General features: G+C 42.1%; 2 protein-coding genes across 3 annotated transcripts in view; one reads left to right on the top strand and one right to left on the bottom strand.

The window, feature by feature from the left end:
• Positions 1–14690, top strand: part of NUP153 (nucleoporin 153) — a 73420-nt gene extending 58730 nt beyond the window's left edge. For both annotated transcript variants that reach the window (XM_040645085.1, XM_040645086.1), the window contains exons 17-22: positions 466–660; positions 3690–4574; positions 6945–7295; positions 7933–8205; positions 12813–12984; positions 13303–14690. In XM_040645085.1, coding sequence (XP_040501019.1) covers positions 466–660; positions 3690–4574; positions 6945–7295; positions 7933–8205; positions 12813–12984; positions 13303–13387 — 1961 coding nt within the window. In that variant the 3' untranslated portion in view covers positions 13388–14690. The remainder of the gene's footprint in view (positions 1–465; positions 661–3689; positions 4575–6944; positions 7296–7932; positions 8206–12812; positions 12985–13302) is intronic.
• Positions 14691–16890: 2200 nt separating this feature from the next.
• FAM8A1 (family with sequence similarity 8 member A1) overlaps positions 16891–25658 on the bottom strand; it is a 9434-nt gene continuing 666 nt past the window's right edge. Inside the window, exons 1-5 of the mRNA XM_008693032.2 lie at positions 25598–25658; positions 24277–24397; positions 22550–22673; positions 21896–22035; positions 16891–20343 (exon numbers count right to left, since the gene is read on the bottom strand). The exon at positions 25598–25658 is cut by the window's right edge and continues 666 nt beyond it. Coding sequence (XP_008691254.2) covers positions 20199–20343; positions 21896–22035; positions 22550–22673; positions 24277–24397; positions 25598–25658 — 591 coding nt within the window. The 3' untranslated portion in view covers positions 16891–20198. The remainder of the gene's footprint in view (positions 20344–21895; positions 22036–22549; positions 22674–24276; positions 24398–25597) is intronic.

The raw sequence follows: 25658 nt of genomic DNA, 5'->3' as shown, positions 1-25658 counted from the left end.
AACGTCTGTGCAAAAATGATCGTTTCAAAGGTAGAGACCTAGGCTTTGAAACCTTGCAGGGAATGTAGTCTGTGGCTGTGTATTTGATGTGTTAGGATATTGCCTACAGTTTATACCTTAGACTTTAAAATGCTGTGCTGTTTGAAGAGATTTGATAAAGATTCTTAAGGACATTTTAGTCTTTTAGTCTCTGACTTCTGAGCATGTGTTTTTTTTTTTTTTAAACCATGATTATTCAAACTTCGGGTTAAGAGGGAGCTCATCACTAGGCAAGGTGAGTGTGAGCTGCTTGTTTGTAAGATTAAAAGAAATCTGAGATGTCTATACTGTTTTTAACAGTGTAAAACTTATATTTCTGGCACTTTATCTGTCTTAATAGGAAATACTAATTGAACGTTTAGACTTAGTGGTGCCTTAAGATACTGACATGTGAATTAGAATTTGTGTTTCCTCACTGTTTTTTAGGAAGTTCGGTACCTGCTTCAAGTAGCAGCAGTGTCCCCACCTCTCTGTCTTCTGGAAGCTGCCTGGGGTTAGACAAGTTCAAGAAACCCGAGGGCAGCTGGGACTGTGAGGTGTGCCTGGTACAGAATAAAGCAGATGCTACCAAATGTGTGGCGTGCGAAAGTGCAAAGCCAGGCACAAAATCTGAGTTTAAAGGTAAGGCATTGGTGCTGCGCCTCCTTGTACTGCCTTTTTAAGGTGAAATATTTGCAAACAGCTTCAGTTTTAAAATTGTTCATTCTCTATTGAAAATGCATATAAAATGAGATACCGTTCTGGACACTTTTAGCTCCCATCTGAGTTGATGTAAAGATGGGTGATTTCCGCATCAGCAGTGAGGTGTTTTTTCTGCAGCTGGTAAAGTTGTTGTGTGGAGTCTGAGAGAGTTGCAGATACTTGTTTCTCTTAACAAACCTTTGGCATTTAGATGAATTTCCTGACTCTTATGTGACTGGGAGTTTATGCCCTGAGACTCTTATTGTACGTAATCTAGACGCGGGCTTTGGTTTCCCAGAGAATGTCCCAGAAAAAGAACCCTCTTAATAATTTTGTTTCGTAAATCCAAAGGAAGAACCTTTAAAAGCAGTTTATGCTAAACTGTCGCTAGAGGCCAAATTTTTCAAGTCTTCGTAGCCCTTTATGACTTGACTTGGTATTTCATATGAGGTGCAGTTCAGTCAGAAGGTCGCTAAAGCTGGGAAAGAGCAGAAATTTTAGATCTGAAGAAATGGAGAGGTGAGAAAGATTTTAATCGGTAAGGGAGGAGGCCTCAAAGGTGAGACCGTGAGGGTATTTAAAGAAAGAATGCCAAGCTTTATCAGCTTGTAACCATGTCTGGGACTAGTGGCTTTCAGACTTTTTTGGCTGGAAACCCATCAGTGAACTTTACACGGTGACCCATCGCACGCACAGGGTATGTGTCTGTGTGAGTGAGTGAGAGGCGTCACGAGCCAGTACTCACTCTCCAGTATGTTTAAGTTACCCTATTTCCGTTCTTTTTCATTTTAGAAGAAAAATGCTGTTGCGACCCACTGAATTACATGGCTAAAGGGACACAGCTGGATTGAAAAACACTGCATTTGGGGGGCGCCTGGGAGGCTCAGTCTGTTGAGCGGCTGACTCTTGGCTTCGCTCAGGGTTGTGAGATCAAGCGCTGTGTTGGGCCCCACGCTCAGCGTGCAGTCTGCATGAGATTCTCTCTCTTTCTTCCCCTCCCCCCCACTTGCTCGTGCTCTCTCTCTCTGTGTGTCAAATAGATAAATAAATAAAACCCCAGACACTGCATTTGGGTGTTTGGGAAGATCACTACTTTCCGGCGCACTTGGGGTTGTTGTGTAGCTGTTCACCTTGTGGTCCTCTCCCCGTGCTCTCTCCCCGTTGTGCTGTGGTCACCGTACCTTCACATCTGTGCCTTTGAGGCAGAGGTGATGACAGGTATCGTGTTTAGCCCCCCAGTCTTAGCTTTCGGTCCAGTACCACTTAAGGTATTTACGGGCCATGTGGGATACAGCTTGCTCCTGAGATTCGGATAGTTTTTCAGTTAAGTTTCTTAGGGAGAGAAAGGAATGGGTCATCATTAAAGGGGGGAAATTTGAAGAGAAGAGGGCTTTTAAAGCGTGGCTGTCATTTGCCTCTGTATGGGGGTAGGCGACACAACGGGTAGGTGTCGCAGCGCACCGGTGATTCCTGTTCTTTCTAGTGTACTCAGCCACGGAAGAGCATTAGGAAACCAAGACTTTGATCTTGTCAACATAGTACTGTTTGTCTTTCTAAGTACTGCTTCTGCTCATGCAGTTCTTCTGGTTCTTTGATGCTAAAGTTGTTGTTTTTTTAATGTTGGATTGATAACGAGTTTATTCACAAGATTTCAAACTCTAATTATGACAGGATTCATAGTGAAAAGTCTTTTTCTTGTCCCCATTGGTTCATTTTTCATCCTTCCTCCCCCAGCAAAGGTGATAACTGTGGTTAGTCTTTCTTAGAACTCTTCCAGAGTTCTTTATGCACATGATATGCAATTATACTCTTATTCTCTGTATTCTTGTTTCCCTCTATTTTGTTAGGAAGTGTTGTGTATCATACTGCCTTTCTGCCTGCTTGATTTTACCGTGGATTAGCTTGGACACATCTCTGTTCTTCATTCACAGCTGCCTGGGGTTGCATATGGCATTTTGCATGTCTGTGAGTTTATCTTTAAGATAAAGACTTAGGGAAAAAAACTAAAATAAAGACTTAGGATGTGAGGGCGATCTGGCTGCGACATCTCTCACCCCATTGATCACCAGGGTGGATTCCCCTGATCTGGCTGGCCAGGCGGGTGTCCCCTTCCTCCCTCACAGCTCCACGTATGTCCCTCCCAAAGCTGTGTACTCTGGTCAAAGAGAACAACCTTCCCAGATAGAGGAGGACCCTTCTCCAGTCAAGGGTGGAGTAGTAGCTGTGCTTCCGGGCTAGAACCTCCAAATAAGCTCTCAAGGCTGTTTGTGGGAGAACGTAGGGGACCCATCCAGATGAGGCGCTGCAGGTGGCTGTCTGCCTTTCTTTAAAGAAAAATTAAAAAAATAAAGACTTAGCTGTAGAATTGCTGGGTCAAAGGACACTGCATTTATAACTTTTAGTAAATACTGACAGTTGCCTTCCACAAATTGTGTGCTAATTTACATGTCTACCTGTCATGTATAAAGTGTCCGTTACTTCTAGACTCCTCACCAACACTGCTTTATCAGGTTGGTTTGATCTCTGCCAGTGTCACAGACGAGAAACGGCATGTCAAGTGTAGTTGGGAGGATGAGATGGAGTTCTCATGGCGAACATTGGGTGCTGCCTCGTGTCACTGCCGTTGCTAATACTCTTCACAGTAGGCCTTTCCAGAGTTATTCCTTTTTTTTTTTTTTTTAAGGATTTTATTTATTTATTTGATAGAGAGTGAGAGAGCACAAGCAGGGGGAGGAGCAGAGGGAGAGGGAGCAGCAGGCTCCCCCCTGAGCAGAGAGCCTGATGCGGGACTCAATCTCAGAACTCTTGAGAACATGCCCTGAGCCGAAGGCGATGCCTAACCAACTGAGCCACCCAGACACCGCCCCTCATGAGTTATTCCTTCGTCTCTTTGTTTTTCAGGGGTGCATTTTGTTTGAGAAGATAACATTAATTCAGTGTCTTTGTGTGGTGTCTTTTCTATTTTGAAGGCTTTAGCACATCTTCCTCGTCTTCGAACCCAGCAGCCTCATCCTTCAAATTTGGTATCCCATCATCCTCTTCTGGGCCTTCTCAGACTTTAACAAGCACTGGAAATTTTAAGTTTGGAGATCAGGGAGGCTTCAAAATAGGAGTGCCTTCAGAGTCTGAGTCTCCAAACTCCATGAGTGAAGGCTTTAAGTTTCCTAAACCAATAGGAGATTTTAAATTTGGGGTTTCGTCTGAGTCTAGACCTGAAGAAGCTAAAAAAGACAGTAAGAATGATAACGATTTTAAGTTTGGACTTCCTTCGGGTTTAAGTAATACAGCTTCCTTAGCTCCATTTCAGTTTGGGGTGTCTAATCTTGGGCAGCCAGAAAAGAAAGAGGAACTGCCTAAATCTTCATCTGCGGGCTTCAGCTTTGGTACAGGCGTCCTCAACCCCACGCCAGCTGCTGCTAACACCGCAGTGACCTCCGGGAACAAGAGCAGCTTCAGCTTTGGAGCCGTAGAAACCAAGAGTGTTTCAGTGGCTCCTTTTACATGTAAGACGACAGAAGCAAAAAAGGAAGAAATGCCTGCCGCCAAAGGAGGGTTCACTTTTGGCGGGATAGAACCCGCCCCCCTGCCATCTGCCTCATTGTTTGTGTTGGGAAGGACAGAAGAGAAGCAGCAGGAGCCGGTGACTTCTACTTCTCTGGTGTTTGGGAAGAAAGCTGACAGTGAAGAGCCAAAGTGTCAATCAGTGTTTTCCTTTGGAAATTCAGAGCAAACCAAAGATGAGAGTTCTCCGAAGTCCACCTTCAGTTTCAGTATGGCAAAACCGGCCGAGAAGGAAGCGGAACAGCCGACAAAGGCCACGTTCACGTTTGGAACTCCAACCAGTACTACGGCAGGTAAGTAGGAAACTTCTGTTGTTGTTGTTGTTGTTGTTGTTGTTTATTTATTTATTTATTTATTTATTTATTTATTTATTCAAGGCGTCTCTGATCTCTGGACAAATGCAGCAAGTCAGGGAATGGTTCACACTGAACATAGTTGAGAGAGATCAGTAACAACTCTCTGGAAAGGGACCATAGGTTTTTCAGTTTTCAGTTTTCACTGCTCCAAACGCCCATGAGGTGATGAGTTATCTACAGATGTGATTTTGGGAACTGCCGCTCTTATGGCCAGCCCACAGGGTTGCACATCTGCCCGTGCTTCTCCCTTTCTCTTTCAGCTTTTACATTCGGAGTTGGCGTACTATTCAGGAAAACAGGCCTGCCTTCGTAAGCTCGTGAAATACTTTCTAACTCAGTCTTTATGTACAGGCCTTCATTCACAAATAGAACTAATCAGTCATGAGGCATTTAAGGAGCATAGAGAACAAATATAATTAGTCCCTGAAACAGAGAGGCGATTATGACAACTAATACCCTGAAGGAAAAATGAAAGAGCATTTTTAAAACTTAAAAACGTGGTTGGTGAAATAAAATCATTCTGTGGGCTGAGCAGCAGAAAAAACATAGATGATAGATTCGTGAACTGGGATTTCCCAGAGCCCAGTGCAGAAATGCAGAGAGACTGAGTCCAGCTGGCTCAGAAGTGCCATTGCAGGAGCACTTAGCAGATGAGAACAGGACGGGTGAAATCTCAAAGCGTGACAGAAGAACATTTCCTGCGTGCAGAGAAAGACCCTGGCCTTAAAAATGAAAATGTGGCCCACTCAATGGCAAAGATCAGTGAGATTTTAGGACACCAAAGCCAAAATCCTGAATGCTTTCGGAGAGAGGAAAACTGTTTGCCATCTGACTTTGAATTTGTAACATCATGTGCTGGAAACAGTAGAGCGGTGTCCTTGAAGTGGAAATGGTCTCAATCCTACAATTTTATATCCAGCCGGATTTGGTCAAACGGAAGGGCAAAATAGAGATGTTTTTAGGCAAAAAACAGAACACCCATGAACACTTCTGAATAATACATTGGAAATACGAAGTGAAAAATTAACCTGAAAAAAAAAAAAAAAGAATGGAATTCAATGGACGTTTTTTGGTCCGTTGTCTGTCTGGGACATTCAAAACACCCTCCAAGAAGAAAGTAAATACTAAATTATATACGATTTGGAAAGGAATAAAAATAAGATTGGGTCTAATCAGATGTAATCATTACACTCTTTTCTGTGGAAACAGACACTCTTAACCTCCCATTAACCAACTTGAAAGTGAGCCGATGTGCTCCACTTTCTGTAAATCACACTAACGCCCGTACCATGTTGTGAGCAGCCTTGTCTAGAGACAGCATTGGAACGGAGACATCATTGGGACACTTAAAAAACAAAGATGTCTTCAGGAAGGTGGGCGGTTTCCGGCTCACTGTATAAACACCAGTGGTTTTCTCTAAATCAGCAGTAAGTAGCTGGACAAATGACCGGTTTCATACCTGTTCTTGGGTGAGAGCATTCTCCCTCCCAGAGCCTGCAGCGTTGTCTCAGTTTTTTGTGTGGCTGACACACCCGTCACAGGAGTTTCGGGGGTGCATCACAGCAGTCGCACAGCTGTGTGCGGCCCGGGTCGCTCCTTCTGTCCCCACACGGTGCCAGGACGGTACCGCAGACTGTATTCCAGTCCCGGACCTTCTCTCCTGTGACTGACCCTCAGAGCTGGAAGCCTTCGTTTCCATTTTGAGAGGAGTTTTTGTGGAGTGTGATAAGCTAAGCTCATTTTAAAATTCACCTGGAAGGGGAAGTGGACAAGAAATTTTGGAGAGAAGGGTGGGTACACAGGTTCGCCGTACTAATAATCAGACCGCACTGTGAGGCCACAGTAAGAACAGTGCGGGAGCAGCAACCGTGGGGAACAGATGCACACGTGTTTGGAGATTTACTATAAACGAGTGCGTGAAGGACGCGCTGGCCAGCGGAGGATGCAGTCGGGTAAATTAGGGTCTTGCTAACATCTGCAGAATCGAGAGTGCGGCTGTCCCCCACTGTCTGAACAGTTATGCAGACACAGCCTCCAGGTCAACATGGGAGATTGAGGGATATTTTTTATTCTTACTAATCTGAATGCTGGAAGTTTGTCGGATTGAGGCGCAGTCCAAAAGCCCTAAAAGGAAAGACGGACCTATTTGCTTACATCAGAATTTAATAGAACGCATCCATTTGGTGAATTTCTATCAAGAACCTTGATGAGGCTGGTTGTAGGGAACGGCTGGCCTGCGGGGGAGGAGACCGTGCTCTGTGGCGCCCTGTTCTCAGCTTGTGTGTGTCCCGCCCTTCCCGTCTGCAGATGCCGCGGCGGCCAAGCCGGTGTTCAGCTTCCTGAAGAGCAGCGCTCCCACGGCCAGCGCCCCGGCCGCCGCGGGGGCCGTTTTCGGCAGCTCCGCTCCCGCCGCCAGCGCGCCCGTGACCGCCTTTGTGTTTGGACAGGCCACCATCCCTGTGAGCAGCTCTGCCTTCGGGACCTCCACCGAATCGGGCGCCTCCCAGCCGTTGCTGTTCTCGCAAGAGAGCAAGCCAGCGACCACGTCGAGTGCGGGCGCGGCTGTCACCCCGTTCGTCTTTGGGCCGGGAGCCAGCAGCAGCAGCACCGCGACTTCCGCTTTCAGCTTTGGAGCCACGACCACGGCCAGCTCTGCAGGTACAGTGACGGGAGAGCACTGGCCATGCTGCAGCGGATGGGCTGAGGGGCTGTCCTCTCTCGGCTGTGAGCGGAGCGGGTTATCCGCTAGGCCGGCTTCACCCAGGCTGTCGTAACCGTTCACGGCCTGGAACCACGTCTATTTTGTGTTCACTTTAATATAATTAACTCTTGGGAGGAATTTTTCTAGTCTCAGTGTCATCTTCAGTTTTTCCAAGTGTCCTTTTTGAAATGTTCGGTTGTGAAGTAACCAGAAACTGGGGCCTATTTCATTAGACAGGCGTCCCCAGGACAAAGCATATGCGGGATGACAACATTAGCTGGTCTCTGCTGTGTGTCAGATAATCTGCCGAGAGATCGCTTGTCGTCTTAGATCGGTCCCTCTACCTGAAAAAATGTGGCTGCGAAGGTGGGGACTCTTGCTAATAGACCGTTTTGTTGATGTGGATTCTGTGTGGTTTCACTAAATAATGGAGGGAATTGTATTCTTAATTATTATTCAGAACTTGTCGTGATGGGATTTGTTCAGCAAGATTAGTTCAGCAAGCTTGGAGTTTGCTCCTGGGTTTATGAATGTTTCTTGAGGGTTATCTTACGGTGGCGGTTAGGTGACATCCATGTTTCTCTGGGCCTCCAGGATCCTCCTTCGTATTTGGCACAGGGCCTTCCGCACCCTCTGCCAGTCCAGCATTTGGTGTTAACCAAACCCCGACATTTGGACAGAGTCAGGGTGCCAGCCAGCCGAATCCCCCAGGCTTTGGAGCTCTGTCCTCGTCAGCAGCGTTGTTTTCTGCTGGTACTCAGCCCGCACCACCTACTTTTGGGACCGTGTCGAGCAGCAGCCAGCCTCCTGTGTTTGGACAGCAGCCCAGTCAGTCTGCGTTCGGCTCTGCAGCAGCTCCTAGTTCCGGTGAGTGCGGCTTGTGTCTATACTTAGGGTCTGCATGTCTTCAAATAGAATGGTGTCTGAGTTTTGAAACCATGCCTCTGTCTTATTTCTTTATTTTGTATTTTATTTCGTTATTTTAAAGAAATATTTTATTTATTTGAGAGAGAGAGAGCGCGCACAACCAGGGGAGCAGCAGAGGGAGAGGGAGAAGCAGGCTCCCCACTGAGCAGGGAGCCCTATGCGGGGCTCGAGCCCAGGACCCCGAGATCATGACCTGAGCCGAAGGCAGATGCTTAACTGAGCCACCCAGGAGTCCCTGTCTTATTTCTTTAAATGTCTCTTGTACTTGGCACCATAGAAAAGTGTATGTTCGGACTTCCCTAGAAACAACATTGCCAACTTTCATCCGGTGCAGCTCTGTAAGGCATGGAAAGTGTGCGGTTAGAAGGTGGCTTTTACTCACTCTTGGATTGAGCTGCGCCATCAGTTAGTCCCGTTTCTCCCCATCTGAATTTTGGAGCACTCTGGCCTAGGTTCCAGCCGCATTTTCTAATCCTCCTTGTGACTGGGTTTACTTCCGGAGGTTACTCTGCCCCGGCTCCAGGTCTCTGGTGGGACAGACCCGCCCAGGCGCCGCGACACTTTGTTTGATGATACTTGACTTGGATATTTAAACGAACGTTCCCGTGTGTGTGTGTGTGTGTGTGTGTGGTGTTGAAGCAGATGCTGGGCTCGCCCACCACCAGCAGCCCCTCCTGTCTCCCTGTTTGTTCACAAACCTCTCTTTCCTTGTTCTAACGTGTCCTGGCTCTTATGGTGACGCCTTTCCTGGGGTTTTATTTAAAGTTAACTGACGATATGTGAATCTCTACAAAATACCATTTTGCTTTATTTTTTAACTCTATATAAATAGAATCTGACTGTATTCAGTCTCTTGATTCTTGCGTCTTTCACTCTTCCTTGTGAAGTTCATCCATGCTGTGTTCGCATGTGGTTTGTTCGTTTTCGCTGCTGTAGTGTAAATCAGTTTGTGAACATACTACACTTCGTCCGTATACTGTTGAGGAATGTGTTTGAGTTATTTTTACCAATCAGGAGACGCACCTCTGCTCATTCTTGTATATGTGCCTTGGGGCACACGTGGGGGTTCTTCTAGGGTGTGTACCTGGGAGGGGGTGTACCACCTGAAAAGGTGTGCGTGCGTGTCTTATACTTCAGAAAATAATGCAAGCTTGTCTTGACGGATTGTGCCCATTCGCATCCTGCTACATTGTGTGAGGATTCTCGTATTTGCATTCTCCTGGATTTCATTTTCTGTGAATTGTTTCTGAAAGGATTTTTTTTGGGCCATTTTGTTGGTTTGGTGATTTCACTTTTGCTTACTGATTTGCAGGAATTTTTTTACGTATTCTGGATATTAGTACTTTGTCAATTAGTACAGGTAGGAGAATTTCTGCTGGGACATATGTTAACCATTTTAATCAGGATTTATTGATTCTTCTCAGCAGGTGGAATTGCGGCGTAGCTCTCTTCCACACAGGACCGTTTCCGCCGGTCCTCCCCCGCGAGTGGCTGCTGGGTGCTTATTTAGTTCAGTGTTTCGAGTACGCAGGTGCTCTGTGGTGTCCTGTGCTTTTCTTTTCTGTACAGAATTTTGTTTTCTCCAACACCAATGATCCCTCTCTGTGTTAATAATTTCTCTGTACTTGTCATTAGTTATAATTTCAGCTCCTCTCCCATTCATATAGATTGCTTCTCAATATTTTCAAATACACTGGCTGCTGTTATTTAGGATCTGAAGGAAATTTTTCACAGAATCTTCTAACTTGTTTCTTCCACCAGGCTTTCTAGGCCTGCTGTTTAACTGTGGTCTTGGTATCTCTTTTTATCATTCTCTTGGAGATTGCCCTTCGCTGCTTCTCTTTCCTGGATGATGTCAGTGTCTCGTTCTTTCTTATTCCTTTGTTTTGATGGCGCAGATCTTCCAGTGATTTCTTAAGTCCTCAGGGAAAAAAATTTTGAGACCTTACATTTCTGAAAGTTATCTTCATTCTGTGCCTGTGTTTGGTAAGATTTCAGTTGAATATAGATTTAGATTGGAAATAATTTTCGTATTTTTGAAAAGCATTTCTCCATGCTCTAGTCTCTGGCTCTCTCAGAGTTGCTCTGGAAGTCTTTCTTGATCTTTCTTTTATATATGTGCTGCTGAAGGGAGCTCTTGATCTTTTCTTTTGGACCTGTTTCTTCTTTCTGGAATCTCACTGGATCTTTTCTTTTGCCTCCAGTGTTCTGACTTACCAGGAGGGTGTTCCTTGATCTGGATCCATTCTTACTCATTGGCAGTGTGAGGAATTTAGTGTGTCCTTTCGTGAACGACCATTCTTGGGAACTTTCTGGAATTAACTTCTTTGAAGATTTTTGTGCCTCTCTCTTTAACTTCTGTTCTTTTTTCCTTTTTGTCCTTTCTGTCCATTTCTGGGAAGATTTCTTCCATTTATCTTTTACTTCCCCTTTGGTCAAGATTTTACTTTTGCTAATTTCAAGTGTTCTTTTTTGTTCTGTGGATGTGTCCTTTTCATATCCTTCTGTTCTTGTTTCAGAATTGTTACCTGTTGATCTCTTGAGGATATTAATGGTGAGGTGTGGGTTGTTTTGTTTTCCCTTTAAGCTATTGTTCAGTCCGTTTTCTACAAATTGCTTTTCTCTATTATTGTTTGGGTCTTGGTGTTTCTTACGAAATACTTTCCTCAATGTCTGGTGCTTCTTAGCTATCTACTCACAATTGTTTTTTTGAATTGTAGTAAGAATAATTAACATGAGATCCATCCTTTTAGCAGATTGTAAGTGTATAATACAGTCTCGTTAACTACAAGTTAACAAGTGCGCTGTCGTGCTGCTGACTGCTAGCACTCCCTCATCTTGTGTAACTACACTTCACACCTCCTCTGTCTGCTGTGGTTTGGCTATTGTAGATTCCTCATTTAAGAGAAATCATGTAGTACTTGTCCTTCTGTGACTGGCTTATTGCATTTAGCACAATGTCCCCCAGATTCATTCGTGTTTTTGCATATTTTTTTAAAGGTAGAGTAGTATTCCAGTGTGTGTAATATACATTATTTCATCTGTTCGTCCATCAGTGGGCATTTAGGTCGTGTCCACATCTTGGCTGTTGTAAATAATGCTGCAGTGAACTCGAGAGTTCAGATATCTCTTCGAGATCCTGATTTCAAATCTTTTGGAGAAATACGCAGAATGGGATTGCTGGATCAGAGGGTGGTTTCTGTTTTTAATATTTTTGAGGCACCTCCATCCTGTTCTCCACAGTGGTTACACCAGTTTGCATTCCCACCAACAGGGTTCCTTTTCGTCACATGCTCGCCAACACCTGCCACCTCGTCTTTTTGATTTTAGACCTTCTAACAGGTGTGGGCGGAACCTCACTGTGGTTCTGATTTGCATGTCCCTGATGATGAGTGATGTTGAGCATCTTTTCATGTGTCTGTTGGCTGTTTGTGTCATCTTTGGGGAATGTCTGTTCAAGTCCTTCATCCATTTTTAAATCAGGTTATTATTTTTTTTTTGACTATCAAGTTGTAGAAGTTATTTATATATTTTGGATATCCACTCTTTATCAGATATATGGTTTGCAAATATCTTTTCCTGTTCAACTCATAATTTCATGAGTGTGGGACCCCTAAGTACCACTTGGCAACTCTTTGTGCGTCGACAGGCTCGTAGATCTTGAACCTCACTGTAGGTTTATCTGACGGGCCTGCTTACGTGGGAAGACCTGGATGTTAGTGTCAGTAGGTCTTTCCTTCTAGACAGTCCGATTACCCAGAGGTTATTCCCAGTCTCCTGCCTGGAGGGATCACATGCTCCAGACTGCCCGTGCTCTGGGAGCTGAATCTGGGAGGAAGGCTGCAGCTCTCCGTACTCATTACATCAACTTACTTTTAATCCTTCTAGTTTTGATAGGATGTCCTTGCCTTTGTGTCCAGGGACCCCTCCAGAGACTGAAGTTCTGTTCTGTTGGGGTAGAGTAGAATTATCATCTTGTTTGGTATTGGGGAGGGAGTGATCTGGCTGCCTGCTTCTTACACAGATATTCTCCCATCCTTCTTCTTTTTTTTTTTTTTTTATAGTCACACCTTCATTCTCCCTTCCAGAGGCCCCTGGCACCCAAGCCTTTGGGTATGTTTAGTGTAAATGGAACTGCGTCTGTGCTTTCCCTGCTGCTAGCTTAGTACCTGGTTCCAGTCAGCCTCCAGCGTCTCCATTTTGTTGCTGTTGTCTCCTCTCCCCCCATCTTTGTAAAAATCCCTTTACTATTATTTTAACATAATTTTTTAAGAAGTTAGTGCTAAATGTGTGTGTTGATTCCACTATCTTTAACCAGAAGTCTCTTCTACCCTTTTCTCCTTGGTCATGGGTAAGTTGGGTCACTTGTCCAAGGGTGTTGTAAGTATGTTGTGTGTGTCAGTGGAGAAAATACTTCATTTTAACTTCCTTTATATTAAGTGATTGTAAGAGAGCTTAATTCTCCCCGTGTTTTTGTACATAAAGGCCAGAGTCATTACTAGAAAAACGATCATTTTGACCTTAACCGAAGTTCTGCTCTGTCACAGGTTCAGTTTTCCAGTTCGGCAGCAGCAGCACCACCAATTTCAACTTCACGAACAACAATCCGTCAGGCGTGTTCACCTTCGGTGCGAATCCTAGCACCCCTGCGGCCTCAGCCCAGCCTTCCGGCTCCGGGGGCTTCCCGTTCAACCAGCCTTCAGCGGCGTTTACAGTGGGGTAAGGCAGCTTGTTGAGACGAGCCTCGCACGGGGTGGGGGCGTGCGCGTGCCCGAGTGTGTAAGAGCGCCCAGGTGTGCGGTGGAGCCGGGGAAGGTCGCGCGTGTGCTCCAGCATCGGCCGACCGCGTGGCAGTTCTGCGGGATCGCAGCCCTGGTGCCGCCGCAGGTGTGCGTGTGCATGAGTGTGTGTGCGCGGGAGGACGGAAAGTGTGTTCAAGAGTGCCTCCGCCTCGGGTCTGGTCGCGTGTAGGATGGTGATGATTCTGAAACTGCCCCTGAGCCTCTTGTCACATGATGCAGTCTTTATCTTTCACAGGTCAAACGGGAAAAATATGTTCTCCTCTTCTGGAACTTCAGTGTCTGGTCGCAAGATCAAGACTGCTGTTCGGCGCAGGAAATAAAGGTGCGGTGCGTCACACCCCACACGTGCGCGACGGCGGGGCGCCCTGCTTCTCACATTCTGGACCGTACTGTGCGTGGGGTTCCTGAAGTCAGATCTGCCCAAGGACTTCCTTAAGTTGGGGACTTTCCTCCTTTTTCTTTACAGAAGCCCTGCCCTCACCTCTCCCACTCCCTTTAAAAAAGAAAAAAAAATAATAGCTAGATTGGTGACTGATTCTTCAGCAAAAATAGGATCCAGCACATTATTCCCTGATTTGGCGTAGGCTGGCTGAACCCAGGGACAGAGCCCGCTCAGCGGACGGCTTTGTATAGAAGAACCTCTGTGTCTGCACCGCTCTGTGCGCTGAAATGCGTTTATGGAACGCGTTGAAATTGTAATTATATCGGAGGAATTCTGTATAGATTAGAGAATGTGGAAGTGAATGATTTCTATGCTGAGTTTGTGCTGGTGTATGTGTGAAGTGAGTGAGTTGGGTGTATTGTGCACTAAAATTTTCTGATAGAGGAAGCCTGATTAAAGAATGGTCCATGCTAAGGACTTATTAGGTCTAGTGCGTTCTCCATTTAATAATTATATGCTATTTCTATATTTTCATTCTCCTATCACCTGTCTTGCCTTTTTCATTATTTTATTATGAAACTTGTGTAAATACAATTTTGTTTCTGTACTTTTTTGGCATAACATAAATCTGTGAACTTGAAATTTTAATTTTGTGTTAGAAAATTTGTTCTTTGTTTAGTCTTGTCTCAGATTTTATTATGTAAATCCCATTATTCAAAGTTGCCTAAATCCATTTGGAAATCTTTAAAAAAAAATTGGGGATTCTTAAAGTGAATTTATTGGCTTTTCTGATCCAGTTTTGTTTGGACCAAAAACCAGTATTGTACAAAGTATTAAGCATATATTTTTATATTTACTGAAATGGACTGTGGTGACTTTGGATAATAAGGAAAAGTTTAATATTAAAGCCATGTTTATTACAGTATAATTAACATGTTAAACCATGGGATAAATGCCATCAATAAAAAATTATGAAATATTTTTTGTTCTAGTGTTAACTTATAATGAAGGTACCAGTGTTAATGGAAGGGAACCTTTTTTGTAAAGGTTCGCCATGGTCAGAGAAATTCCAAAGAATACATTTAAGTGATTTGGACAAACTCCTAAGTGAAGGGGGAAGTGTCTGAACGTAAAACATATAGAAGGTACCCTGCTTTTTGTCTGGTGCTAGGAATCACGCCTACTTTGCGTATAAATTGACATACCTTTTTAAAAGTTGAAAATAAACACACGTAACCGTGTCTGCTTGTATCTGTATCTTCCTTGAGAGGCGACTAGACAGTGTTTATTGGTGGAGTCTCGGAGGCACATTCCCGAAGCAGCCTGCAGTTCCTTTTGTATGCGATTCTTTTGGATTATTTTATCAATTTTTTTTTCTTCTAATTAGATCTCTTCTGTGATCCATAAAAGACCTGTTGGGACAGCATTTGCTAATTTTATACTTAATTTGAGCACACAGTTATTTTGTGCGGACTTTATTTTGCTGAACTTCTGGTTGATGTCCAAATTCAGAACTTTAAATGTTTATGAGCTCTTTTCTATGTGTTTCCAATTTTGAACAGATATTTTGCGCATTGAAAACATCTTAGGCCATTATCAGATGGTGGTTTGGGGAGACACGTTTTATAATTCTCATTTTATTAATAATACACATCTGACACAGGCCTGTTTGGGGGCAAATGATTAAGAATACTGGAAACCTGGTTTTGATGCTGAGATGTTAATGCCTAACTAAATGGCAGGTTCCTTCATTATTAGCCATTCCCTGGGCCCACATGAATCGGAATATTAGGCTTTCTACTCTGGGAAAGATTTTCATAAGAAATGTGCTAGAAATATTTATTTAGTATTCTTTAAAACAAGTGCCTGAAAATCATACTTAAGGTGGCTTAAAAATGAAATCTGGCACCAAAGCTGTAGTTACAGAGCTGTATTCAGGACTTGGGACTTGCATTTTCCATCTCCACTGCTGTCATTCCCAGGCTGCGCATGGTGGCTCCAGACGACATTGATGAGCGACGCTGATGAGCACAGCTCCAAGCACAACCCTGCCCCTCCCTGCTCGGGCCCGGCAGAGGGATCTCCTTCCCGGACTGGCTCTGGCCGCAGACATACTTCTCAGCCACTCTCTGTGGCTGTAATAGCGGTCTCGGGCACGCCTAGCTTATGCATTCCCTATACAAGTGAAAATTGAGGGCAGTTTGTGGAAGAAGGGGAAGTATCACAGAAAAAAAGCCCACTTCTCACGCTGTAAGACTGAATGCCTGAGGCCCAGGCATGAGGATGCCACTTTAGGTGCTAGGCTGTTTTGAGTAATTTATGACTTGGGTATTAAAAAGTACAGACAACTGAAAAATGTCCTCAAGCTAGCTGCTTATTAATACTTGCTAGAAATTCTCTCCTGAAATTGTTCATGTAATTAGAATTTTATTATTTGAAATTAAAGTGCTGGACTAATTTTAACAGTTTGTAACCAGGCTGTAAATTAGTTTAACACTTTAATTTCAAATAATAAAATCCTAATTTTAGAAGTCTCTTTATTCAAGTATTGATGACCTACCATGTTATAATAGTTTCAGGTGTACAGTGTGATTCAACAATTCTGTACATTACTCAGTGCTCACCACCCTAAGTGTGGTCACAGAATTACTACTTCCTATGCTGTCCTTTTCCTCTCCATGACTTAACATTGGTTTCCTGGGCCTAATTTAAAGTTTGAAACTCAATGAACATTTTATAAAGGTTAGCCTGTGTGTTTAATGGAAACTGACATTGGTATGTCAGGTTAGTAAAATTGAGAAAATGAGTGTATTGGGTCTAGCAACACACGCCAACTGAATTTACTAATACCATGGGGCAACTCTTACAAGCTTACCTTAAAAGTCCACTGTAGTTCATAATTCAAGAAACGTGTAGTTTGCGCCTGGGCTCAGAACGGCACATTGTAGAACTCAGACTAGGCCACTGTTTAGCTTCTTTTAAGTTTACTATCTGTATTCTTCTTGAGGAACCTGTTTTGTATCCTGTCCTCCTCCTCTAGATATGTTAGAACAGGAAATGCTTGTAAGATAGAACTAGGTTTAAATTGCCAGCTCAGTCACTTACCAGTTATGAGACTTTGAACTTCTGGTTTCCCATGTGTAACATGGGTCCTTAGTATCTTGCATAATAGTTGGGATGGTTAACCACTTTAAGGACAGGCTTAGTTTAACATTAAGCATAGTCATCTACGGGTAACTTCTGAGTGACTTGCTTAAAGAATATACCCCAAAAGGTAGACTTTTTTTTGGGGGGGGTAGACCTCTATTTCCGAAAGCACTTTGGTTGACTGCCATTCTCCTCAAGGCAGGGAAGGCTAGAAAACTGTATTTGGAAGCAAGGGTTCCCTTAAGCAGGAGATTCTAGAGCAAATTTCAAATTAACAGTCAAAAAACAAAAGCATTGGTGATCAAGTATTTATTGAGACAAAGAATACAAATTGGTGGCATACAAATTATTAAAAATAGAATGCTGAATTTTATTTATAGGCAGGCCATCAGATACTGTTTGTGGGTCAAGCCCTACTGAACTGCGAGGATATATACATACATAGTTTGGAATGAGGAACTTCACCCAGGCAAGCACATACTGTCAAGATTTTGGCCTTTGGTATAGGGGATAGGGAATGGCAAGTAACTGAAATGGTACTTGTCAGATTTTTAGGAATACTGCTGTTATTTGGGCATATTCTCCAAAAGAAACAATAGCCTGTTTTAGTAGGGCTAAGTGTGGAATGAAAATATTTATAGGACCCCATATCTCTCTGAAAAAGCCCACCACTCCCAAGTAGCACGTGGTTTCAACTCCTTTCTCCTTTCCTTTAGCTGGAAATACTGATGCATAAGTAAGACACCCACATAAGTCACTTAAGGGAACAAGTCCTTTTAAAGCCGAGTTAAAACATTTGTCATTTGAAGCAATAAACACTAAAGACTGTTATAATTTAGATAAAGGGCCCTCAAATATAATGTATCTTTTTCCAATCCTAAATATCTGGGTAAAACTGGAAGGTAAGTATTTAGGTGGGAACGAGTGACTTCTGAACCAGTGCGACACAAGCAGCCGTTGGGCAATAATGTAAAAGGGTTACTATCCAGAAACGTGTCGGCTTTAGTTTTATAGTCACAGCTTAGTCTAAAAATCAAGGCTTGCCTTCCTCCCGTCTACTTCCCTAAGCCCGGCACGGACGGTAGAACATCAGGCTTTTCTCCAGGTGCAGCGGCCGCTCGAGCCAGCCGCTTGCAGTCCTGGGTACTGAGATTTTCTCGATGCCCACGCTAACTGCCTGTTCTGTGGTACATTCACGGCAACAGTGTTCTTACTCGGCTTGACTTCTAATTTTTGTTTCCTTATTACTTATCTTGTAAAAGTGATGAATAATGTTTGTACTATGAAAACAACTTTCTTTTTGCCTTTTTAGGCTAGAGCTTCAGCATGCAAATTATACTTTGACACAGAAAATCAGCATTTCTATAAATGAAATATACTAAATAGAAAAGTGTTCTTGAAAAGACGGAGGCTCCACCCCTTACAACCCTAAGAGAAAAAAACATGACTCTTCCTTCTTCCCCATTGTTTTGTCATTTTCCCCTCAGTGATTTGGGAATCAAAATCTCTTTTCCTAAGTGCCGAATTCAAAATACAAACACACTTGCATTTTGTTGTAAAGGCAAAGTAGTAATAATACTTCTATTTATTTTATAGGGCTCTATAACTTGGACCCTAAGATGGATTGAAATGAACCTACATACAGATACGATTCTGAGTAACTCCCATACAGCAAATGTCTGAGAGTTTAAGAAATTAAACTGGGCTACTTATTTGCTTTTGTTTGGCTATCTAAATAAAAATAGCCTCGATGGTGAACCTTCCAATTATCTGAGAGGAAATTCTACATTAAAGATACACTCCAGAGCTACGCGGCTGGACACGGCAACTTGAATTCCCCATCGGTGGCAAAAACAGCGTGTCCACTGACGCTCACGTGCCAGCACTGAGTGGTAAGTTCGTGCAACATTTCCCGATGGGTCTGTCTACCGTGAAGGGCCGAGTATCTTCCCGGGGCTTCAGGTGAATGATCTGGTGAGTACTGTGACACACTTAATAGGCTTTCTGTGATGTTGGATTTAATATAAAATTATTTTGAAGAACATGGTTTATGAAATTTTACAATAAAAAGGTATTAATAAAGACACTGTTAAGGTTTCTATAGACATCAAATGTGAATATTTTCAGTTTTAAAGTCAAAGAAAAACCCACTTTAAAAACTGATAGTGGTAATAGACATGTCTTGCATTTGCTATTTACGACCAAAAATCAAGTCCAGATTGATCTTTTAAGCAATCTAATTATGAAGTGTCCAAGACAGTTTAGTGTTTTGGGGAAAACAATGTGGGAAAAACTGCCTAAGAAATAAAGCTCTTCAGGTAGATCTCAGCGCTGCTAGCTGGGCCACTGAACAAAAGCAAACATTAAGCTGTGCTTCAGTAGAAGAATAAATTAAAATGGCGATACATAATGTGTTATTTTACTTAACAATTCCCGCAAAACATCATCCCTGGCAGGCCTAAAAAACTTAGAAAAATGTCTGGAAATGGTACTTGTCCTTGTTTTAGAGAGAACAGTTCATAATGGGAAAACTGCTAATATTTCACAGGCTACTAGTATTTTATCATGAAATACTAAGATTGTTTAACCCCCTGATGTTTCAAAAGTCATGGACGTATATAAAATGTAAAAGGACACTAGCTAGTATGTGACTACCCGGTCAAAAACAAGGTGCACTCCAGACACTGTCTTCATGCCGCACACATACTGGGAATCTTGTTTTACAGTAAATATGCAACAATTCAATGAAGTCCTTTCCCCCACATAGAGTTTGATTTAGGGCACTAAAAACACTTGCACATGAATTTCAACTTAAATTTACGGTGAAAATTTAGGTCCCTCCCCCCGCCCCCCGTTAAACAGCAATCGCTAACTTACCTTTTCTTTAAAAATGATCAGTGATAATATAACAATAGGACTTAATACTTTTTCATCATCATGCAAAACTTGCCCCCAAATACATGTTCAAACGGTAACAATACTTGTAAAGTGACATCATTCCCACGATACACTGCAGTACTGGATTTGGAAACTTCAGGTGAGGGAACTGCTAGGCCTGCCCCGTCTGCCCCTTTCTCTTGCAGCTAACTCACTTCCTCCTAGCATGGGAGACAAGTGGATTCCCAAATTTGTGTCCCCACTCCCTCTCCCCAAAAACAATTTCCCCAAGAAGTGTTAACTAAAAGATGAGTTAATGTGTTTACAAAACACAACTGGACTTTTTCCATCATTTTGGGATAAACCAAAATAAAAATTTTTAAAGTTTCATCTGGAGATTTCACAGCTGAAAATGCTTTCAGCAAATTCTAAAGCCTTAGATCTTACGAAAGTATATCTTGTCCGTTGTTGATTATAAAACCACTTTCCTTCTTTTCAATCTAAAAATTTTTAACACTTGAATTTAACAGGTTTTTCTTCTGGAAAAGTTCTTTGGCATTCAAGTAAAATCAATACTTTCAGAATAGTCACCTGCATCACACTGGAGCGACTGCTTTAATTTCTAAATCATCAATTAGTGTAACCCAGGGACACTGATGGCCTTGATACATAATTTAGTCTTGTCGTTATTCCAGAGAGTATGGAATTCAGGGCTTTTGGGGGCATCATCTGACCCCATTTCTCTTTACCACAATGGTTCCTGCTACAATGTCATAGGCTGTTCGATTATGCTGAAAAAACAGCAGTGTGATGAAAGCAGGGAAAAAAGAAGCAATAGAAAAATTCTTGATCAAAGCTCGTATAGTAGACCTAAAAAATTAAGGCAAAAAATACCAGATAAATTATATACCAACCACTTAGAGATTAATACTATCCTACCACCAAGTTCAAAATATATATTTAAAACATACAAAGTATTGAAAGTTTTTACCTTCGGTATCTGAGTTACTTTCAAGTAGCATTATATTCTGATCAAACTACCGGGGCTTGCTCTAAAGACATCATCAACATAAGAGTAAGACCTCAGAACTTCCACATGAAAAGCACTAATGAGTATTTCTTAGAATGTGAACTAAAGGTTTACAGTATTTTCTCGGATATTTTGCTAGAAGAATAACTGTTCCTTTTTCTTACCTTGTGTAAGTAAAGTATACTTTCAAATATAAGTATACTATAGCATAAGTATAACGTAAGTGTACAAATAGTATACTGTACAAATGTGTAGTCGCTGGTGTGTTTTGTACCTTCTACACTAATATGCTTACTGCAGTCCCCTTTTCTACTTTCTGTGAGGCTCTAACAGTTTAAATTAGTGTGTATTCTTTCTTTGTGGGATGCTGTGATTAAAGAAAGCTTTAAAAAGCTTCCAACCACAGCTCAGACCGGAAAATTATCCTACCAGTGTTAGATTTCTGCCTCTCCGTACACGGAAGGGCTCTAGAAAAAGCACTGTGCCTGAGCGTAGCCCTGAATGCAGACTAGTTGGTTTCTGATCCAGTTTCACCACTCACTCATGCTCCAAATCTGTAAAAAGGCGATAATGGTACCGATGGTACCTATCTTATTAGTTAATAAGTATTCTTTTAAACAAGGCCTGTTATAGAAGAGGTCCTCAATAAACAGCCATTATTGACTCTCATTAAAAATAGCAACCAGGATTATAATTACAAAACCATAAGGAAATCTGAGGATATCCGCAAATTCCAGGTTTCCAGAATCTCTCATATTTCTTTATATACAATCCCGCTCTGTATCATTTCTGGCAGCAATTCCAGCCAGTATCTTGTTTTGCTCAACTGACTGCCACCTACTGAAGTCTCTACAACTCCCATTATCACTATTTGTACCTCCCCACAGAGCCAGACACCAACAGCTAGCCCTGAGTCCCACCAGCATTACAAGCTCTAGCAGATCGTTTAAGAGCCGGAGCTGGGTGCATGCGTGGCTGTCCGAACTCTCACAGCCCATTCGGCGTGGGATGACGACACGTATTATTACCAAACGGAAGCTTGAGGCTCAAGGCAGATTAGTAACTGGCCCGATAACCACCGATTTAGAGAATAATCGAACTGGGTATAGAGCACGGACACAGACAGCACCACCACCCAAACCCTCTCACCGTGACTTTTATTCCATGAAACTGTATACTGAAGAGAGGTCTACAATTATACAATTGAAATACTCAGACTCTTCAGTTTTAAACTTAACAAAGGTAAGTCTATTACATGCCATGAAGAAAAAAATACCAACATCCTAAAAATACTATATCAAATGGTATAACTTATGAATAATATTGAATTCTACACGTAAAATTTATTATTTTCAAAAGTACGCAGTAAATTAAGCCAAGAAAAGAACTTACGTGGTAATGCTAACATTTGAGGAAGGAATCACTAAAACCCGACTTGGAGCAATGAGCACTGATGTGTCGCACGTCACCACTCGAAGGCCGAGCAGGAACTTCCCCGGGGTCGCTCCACCTGCTCCCCAAATGCAAATTATCTAAGAAAAGGAGGAGAGTTTAAAATTAATGTACTAGCTCAACTCTACCAATTTTAAAGGTAAGTTTTTTTGCCATGTTATTCATATTTTAAAATTTTCAAGTTGAAAGAATCTCACAGAATACTCGGAGATTAATGCCGTAAGGCTTCTCTGCAGTTCTCTTAGACCCTGAATACCACAAGTCATCTGTTGTGATACTTCTCTGTGACCCACTTTTTTCTTTTAGCAAGTTGTTTCTATGGAAAAATACATTCCAAGTTCCACAACCAACTTACAAGTATATTTTTGGACCACAAGACTGAAATATGTTACAAAGGAATTGTAAAATGCCTCCACTCAGAAAGTTCTATTTCTTAACTTGAAGAATACTATGTTAAAGAATATTTGGAAAAAATTTAAAAACAGACATTTGAGAAAAACATGAATTATTATAAATTTCCATTACTTTTTGTGTTGGGCTGATCATCTAAAATCAGATTGTTATATGTGAATATTTGCTGAGTCAGTAGCTTACCTCATAGAAACAAACCAACAATCTGTATATAAGAGCCACAATCATCATTTTCTGCAAGTCTTCCATTGATGTATCTTCATCTATTTCTTCTATTATATAATGCATAGCAAACTTAGAGATATCCCTACACAAAACAATAGTTTCGGGTTATAAAGTATTAGTTACCAGAGCAATTGCATTGATATTTTTTCCATTAATGTAAGTCACAAACATTAACTGAAATTCTAAACTAATCTTTAGGTTTCCGCCCATTTAGTTTCACAAAACATTCATTAGCTTGTTCAACAAATAAGAATATTGTGAGCAGGCACTGTACTAGCCCCAGGGATTCAACCTGATCTCTGCTGGAGACACTTAACTACTAGACAAAGCATAACAACAAATAAGTAATAATAGCGTGGGATGAGGGTGATGACAGAGAACCACAGGGAAACGCATACAGGTACATTTAATTTAGGGAGTGAAAGCTTCCCAGAAATGACATTTGAGCTGAGATCTGGTGGATGAAGAGAAGTTAGCCAGACTAAGAAGGGGGTTTCAGGAGGGAGAGACTGGCAAGAGAGAAAGCCTTGGAATGAGGCTGTGATGGAGGCTGTAAGCAGTATGGAATGGCTCAAATACTAAGTATGGAGGGTCACAGCAATTAAGAAATAAGAGCATCTGTTAAATGATATGAAGACAAGATTTTATCCTGATGGCAGTAAGAAATCAGTGAAGAGTTTAAAGGTGGGAAAGGGGCAGAATCAGAATTTATGATTTTTTTGGTTTTACATAAGAGACTGGATTGAGATAGAACAGGAGATGGGAGACTGAGACACCAGTTAGAAGACTTTGGCTATGATCCAGACGAGAGATAACAATCACTGGACTAGGGAGAAGCAGTGATGATGAAACAGTAAAAGGGGCACTGGTCTGAGTTGAAGGCTATTCAGGAGCCTGAAAAGAAAGGAGCTAGTACCCGGTTGGCTGTGCAGGGGGTGGGAGAGAAAGAGAGACAGGGAGGAATCACAGGAACATTTGCGTTCCTGGTGAAATGGAAATTTCACCAGTGTTTGTATCTTGACACTGACACTTTACTACCTTTGTAATTATAAATTCTGGGCTTAACCTCTTGCAAACCCAAACTTCAATCTATAAAAAGGAGGTATTAACCTCTATATCTCAGACTGGTGGTAAGATTAAAGAATCCATATGAAGTGAGCTCAGTGCTTAGCATATAGAAAGGGCTTAGCAAGTGACAACTGCTATATAATTATTAATATGAAAGGAGGATTATTCAAGTAAATGGCTCACTTTGCAGTTCACTTGGGACTTGCCTCATAGTAATAAGCAATCCCATTTGGAAATGATGTCTAACTGATTACCAACAGTTCACCCACCCAAAGCTCTTTGTTTTTGTTTTTACTCTGAACAGGACAGTAAGAGGGAAATGAATGCCTAGCCTAATAAAATGGATGAATCAAAAAAAGTCAAACATTTATCTCTTTTGATAGGCGAGATTCCCACAGACCTTTCAGAGCTTATTGTTTTTCTCTTTTTTGTAGTTATTTCTTAAAACCAAGAAAAAAAATACGACAAAGCTTCTTATAGGAACTCCCTATAGGAGAAATCATAACACTGGCACACTGACTGTCCATACAGTCATTTGCAGGCAGGAACAGAACTTCAGAAAACAAGATCTCTATACAGTAGACATTAAAACCTTTCTGCAAATAGCGCTAACTTACTTTATTCCACTGAGGTGCATAATGCTTAAGACAATGGTTGCTTTTATAAAGAAGAGAATAAAGAAATCCACCATCTCTGCCATAAATCTGTGGGCCAAGGATGGAATAACATACTCTCTGCCTGTAAATTAAAAAAAAAAAGAAAAAGTTAGGAAAACTACTCATTTCCCATAGGCGTTGGAACCCAAGCTAGGTAATAAATGGAGAACACAAAGTCAAGGTATAACTTGCTAATAAAAAGAGAAGTTAAAACCTTGCAACAATTACTGGTATTGACTCCATCGATAGTACATGCTATTTAAACACAACACTACTCCACTCTACTGAACACTTTAAAGTTTGCTTTCAGCCCCTTACGGTTTAAAAAATGATTTCACAGATATTAAATTATTTAAGGCACCCAATACATTTCCCTAGGGACTCAAAAGCGTATCCTGGCAATCACAAGCCTATGACACAAAATTAAACATTTTTCAGTAAAAACCAAAGTTAGGTAGAGACAATTACTAGCACAAAGTAAATACCTGTGTTCCTCATTTTACCCCCTCTTCACTTAGTTTGTCTTGCTTTTCTATGTAATAAATCCAATGATTATCAATCTGACATCTTAAGTTCTGAATGGGATCAAATTCAGGAAAACTAGTTCTTGTCTCATATGTGGTTGAACAAAGTAAACAAAAAGTCCAACTAATAAACTAAAAAGTTTAACTAGTACAAAATATTCTAATTACCATACAGAAGTAAACAGACAATATACAAAGAACATTCAGATAGGGCCCAAAGGTTCATAACTCCTTCTGCATTCATGTAAATCTTTTATATCCGTCGGTTTCATTGTTCCTAATATATAGGTAATGTATAATTATCGTATCAATTACATATTATAGATACTATTATATATCATCATATATCCTATCATACACAATAAATCCACGTCTGGGTTATTCCCAGCACTACCGGCACGCCCCCCCCCAGCCGTCTAAGTGGGTTTGCCATCTGAGAATGATGCTCTGGATCTCTCCACAGCATGGAGATCAAGAGGACAGTCTGATGAGCAAAGATTTCCTTACACGCGGAGACGACTAGTCCCAGGAGTAAGGGAATCAGTTCGGAGGGCCAGGTCTAAAAGAAAAAGCGTACAGCCTCGCTGCACACTTTGGGAATTTAAGGCCTAGGCAAACGATAGCTGAAGAACGCAGAGAAATACCAATCTGAGCAGCAGCAGCGGTTACAGAAGTAGAAAGCGTGTCTGCTCTACCCGCCCGCGAGCTCCCCAAGACCCTTTCGCTCCGCCCCACCTCACCTCCGTGGCCCTTCTCACCTGCCTGCCGCCCGGTCTCGCTCGGGGTTCGCGAAGGGGCGCCGGATCCCACCCTGGTCAC

Source organism: Ursus maritimus, unplaced genomic scaffold, assembly GCF_017311325.1.
Source record: "Ursus maritimus isolate PB19 unplaced genomic scaffold, ASM1731132v1 scaffold_30, whole genome shotgun sequence".
Lineage (NCBI taxonomy): Eukaryota > Metazoa > Chordata > Mammalia > Carnivora > Ursidae > Ursus > Ursus maritimus.
Note: the sequence above shows the minus strand (reverse complement) of the source record. Positions and strands in the feature narration are given on the sequence as shown.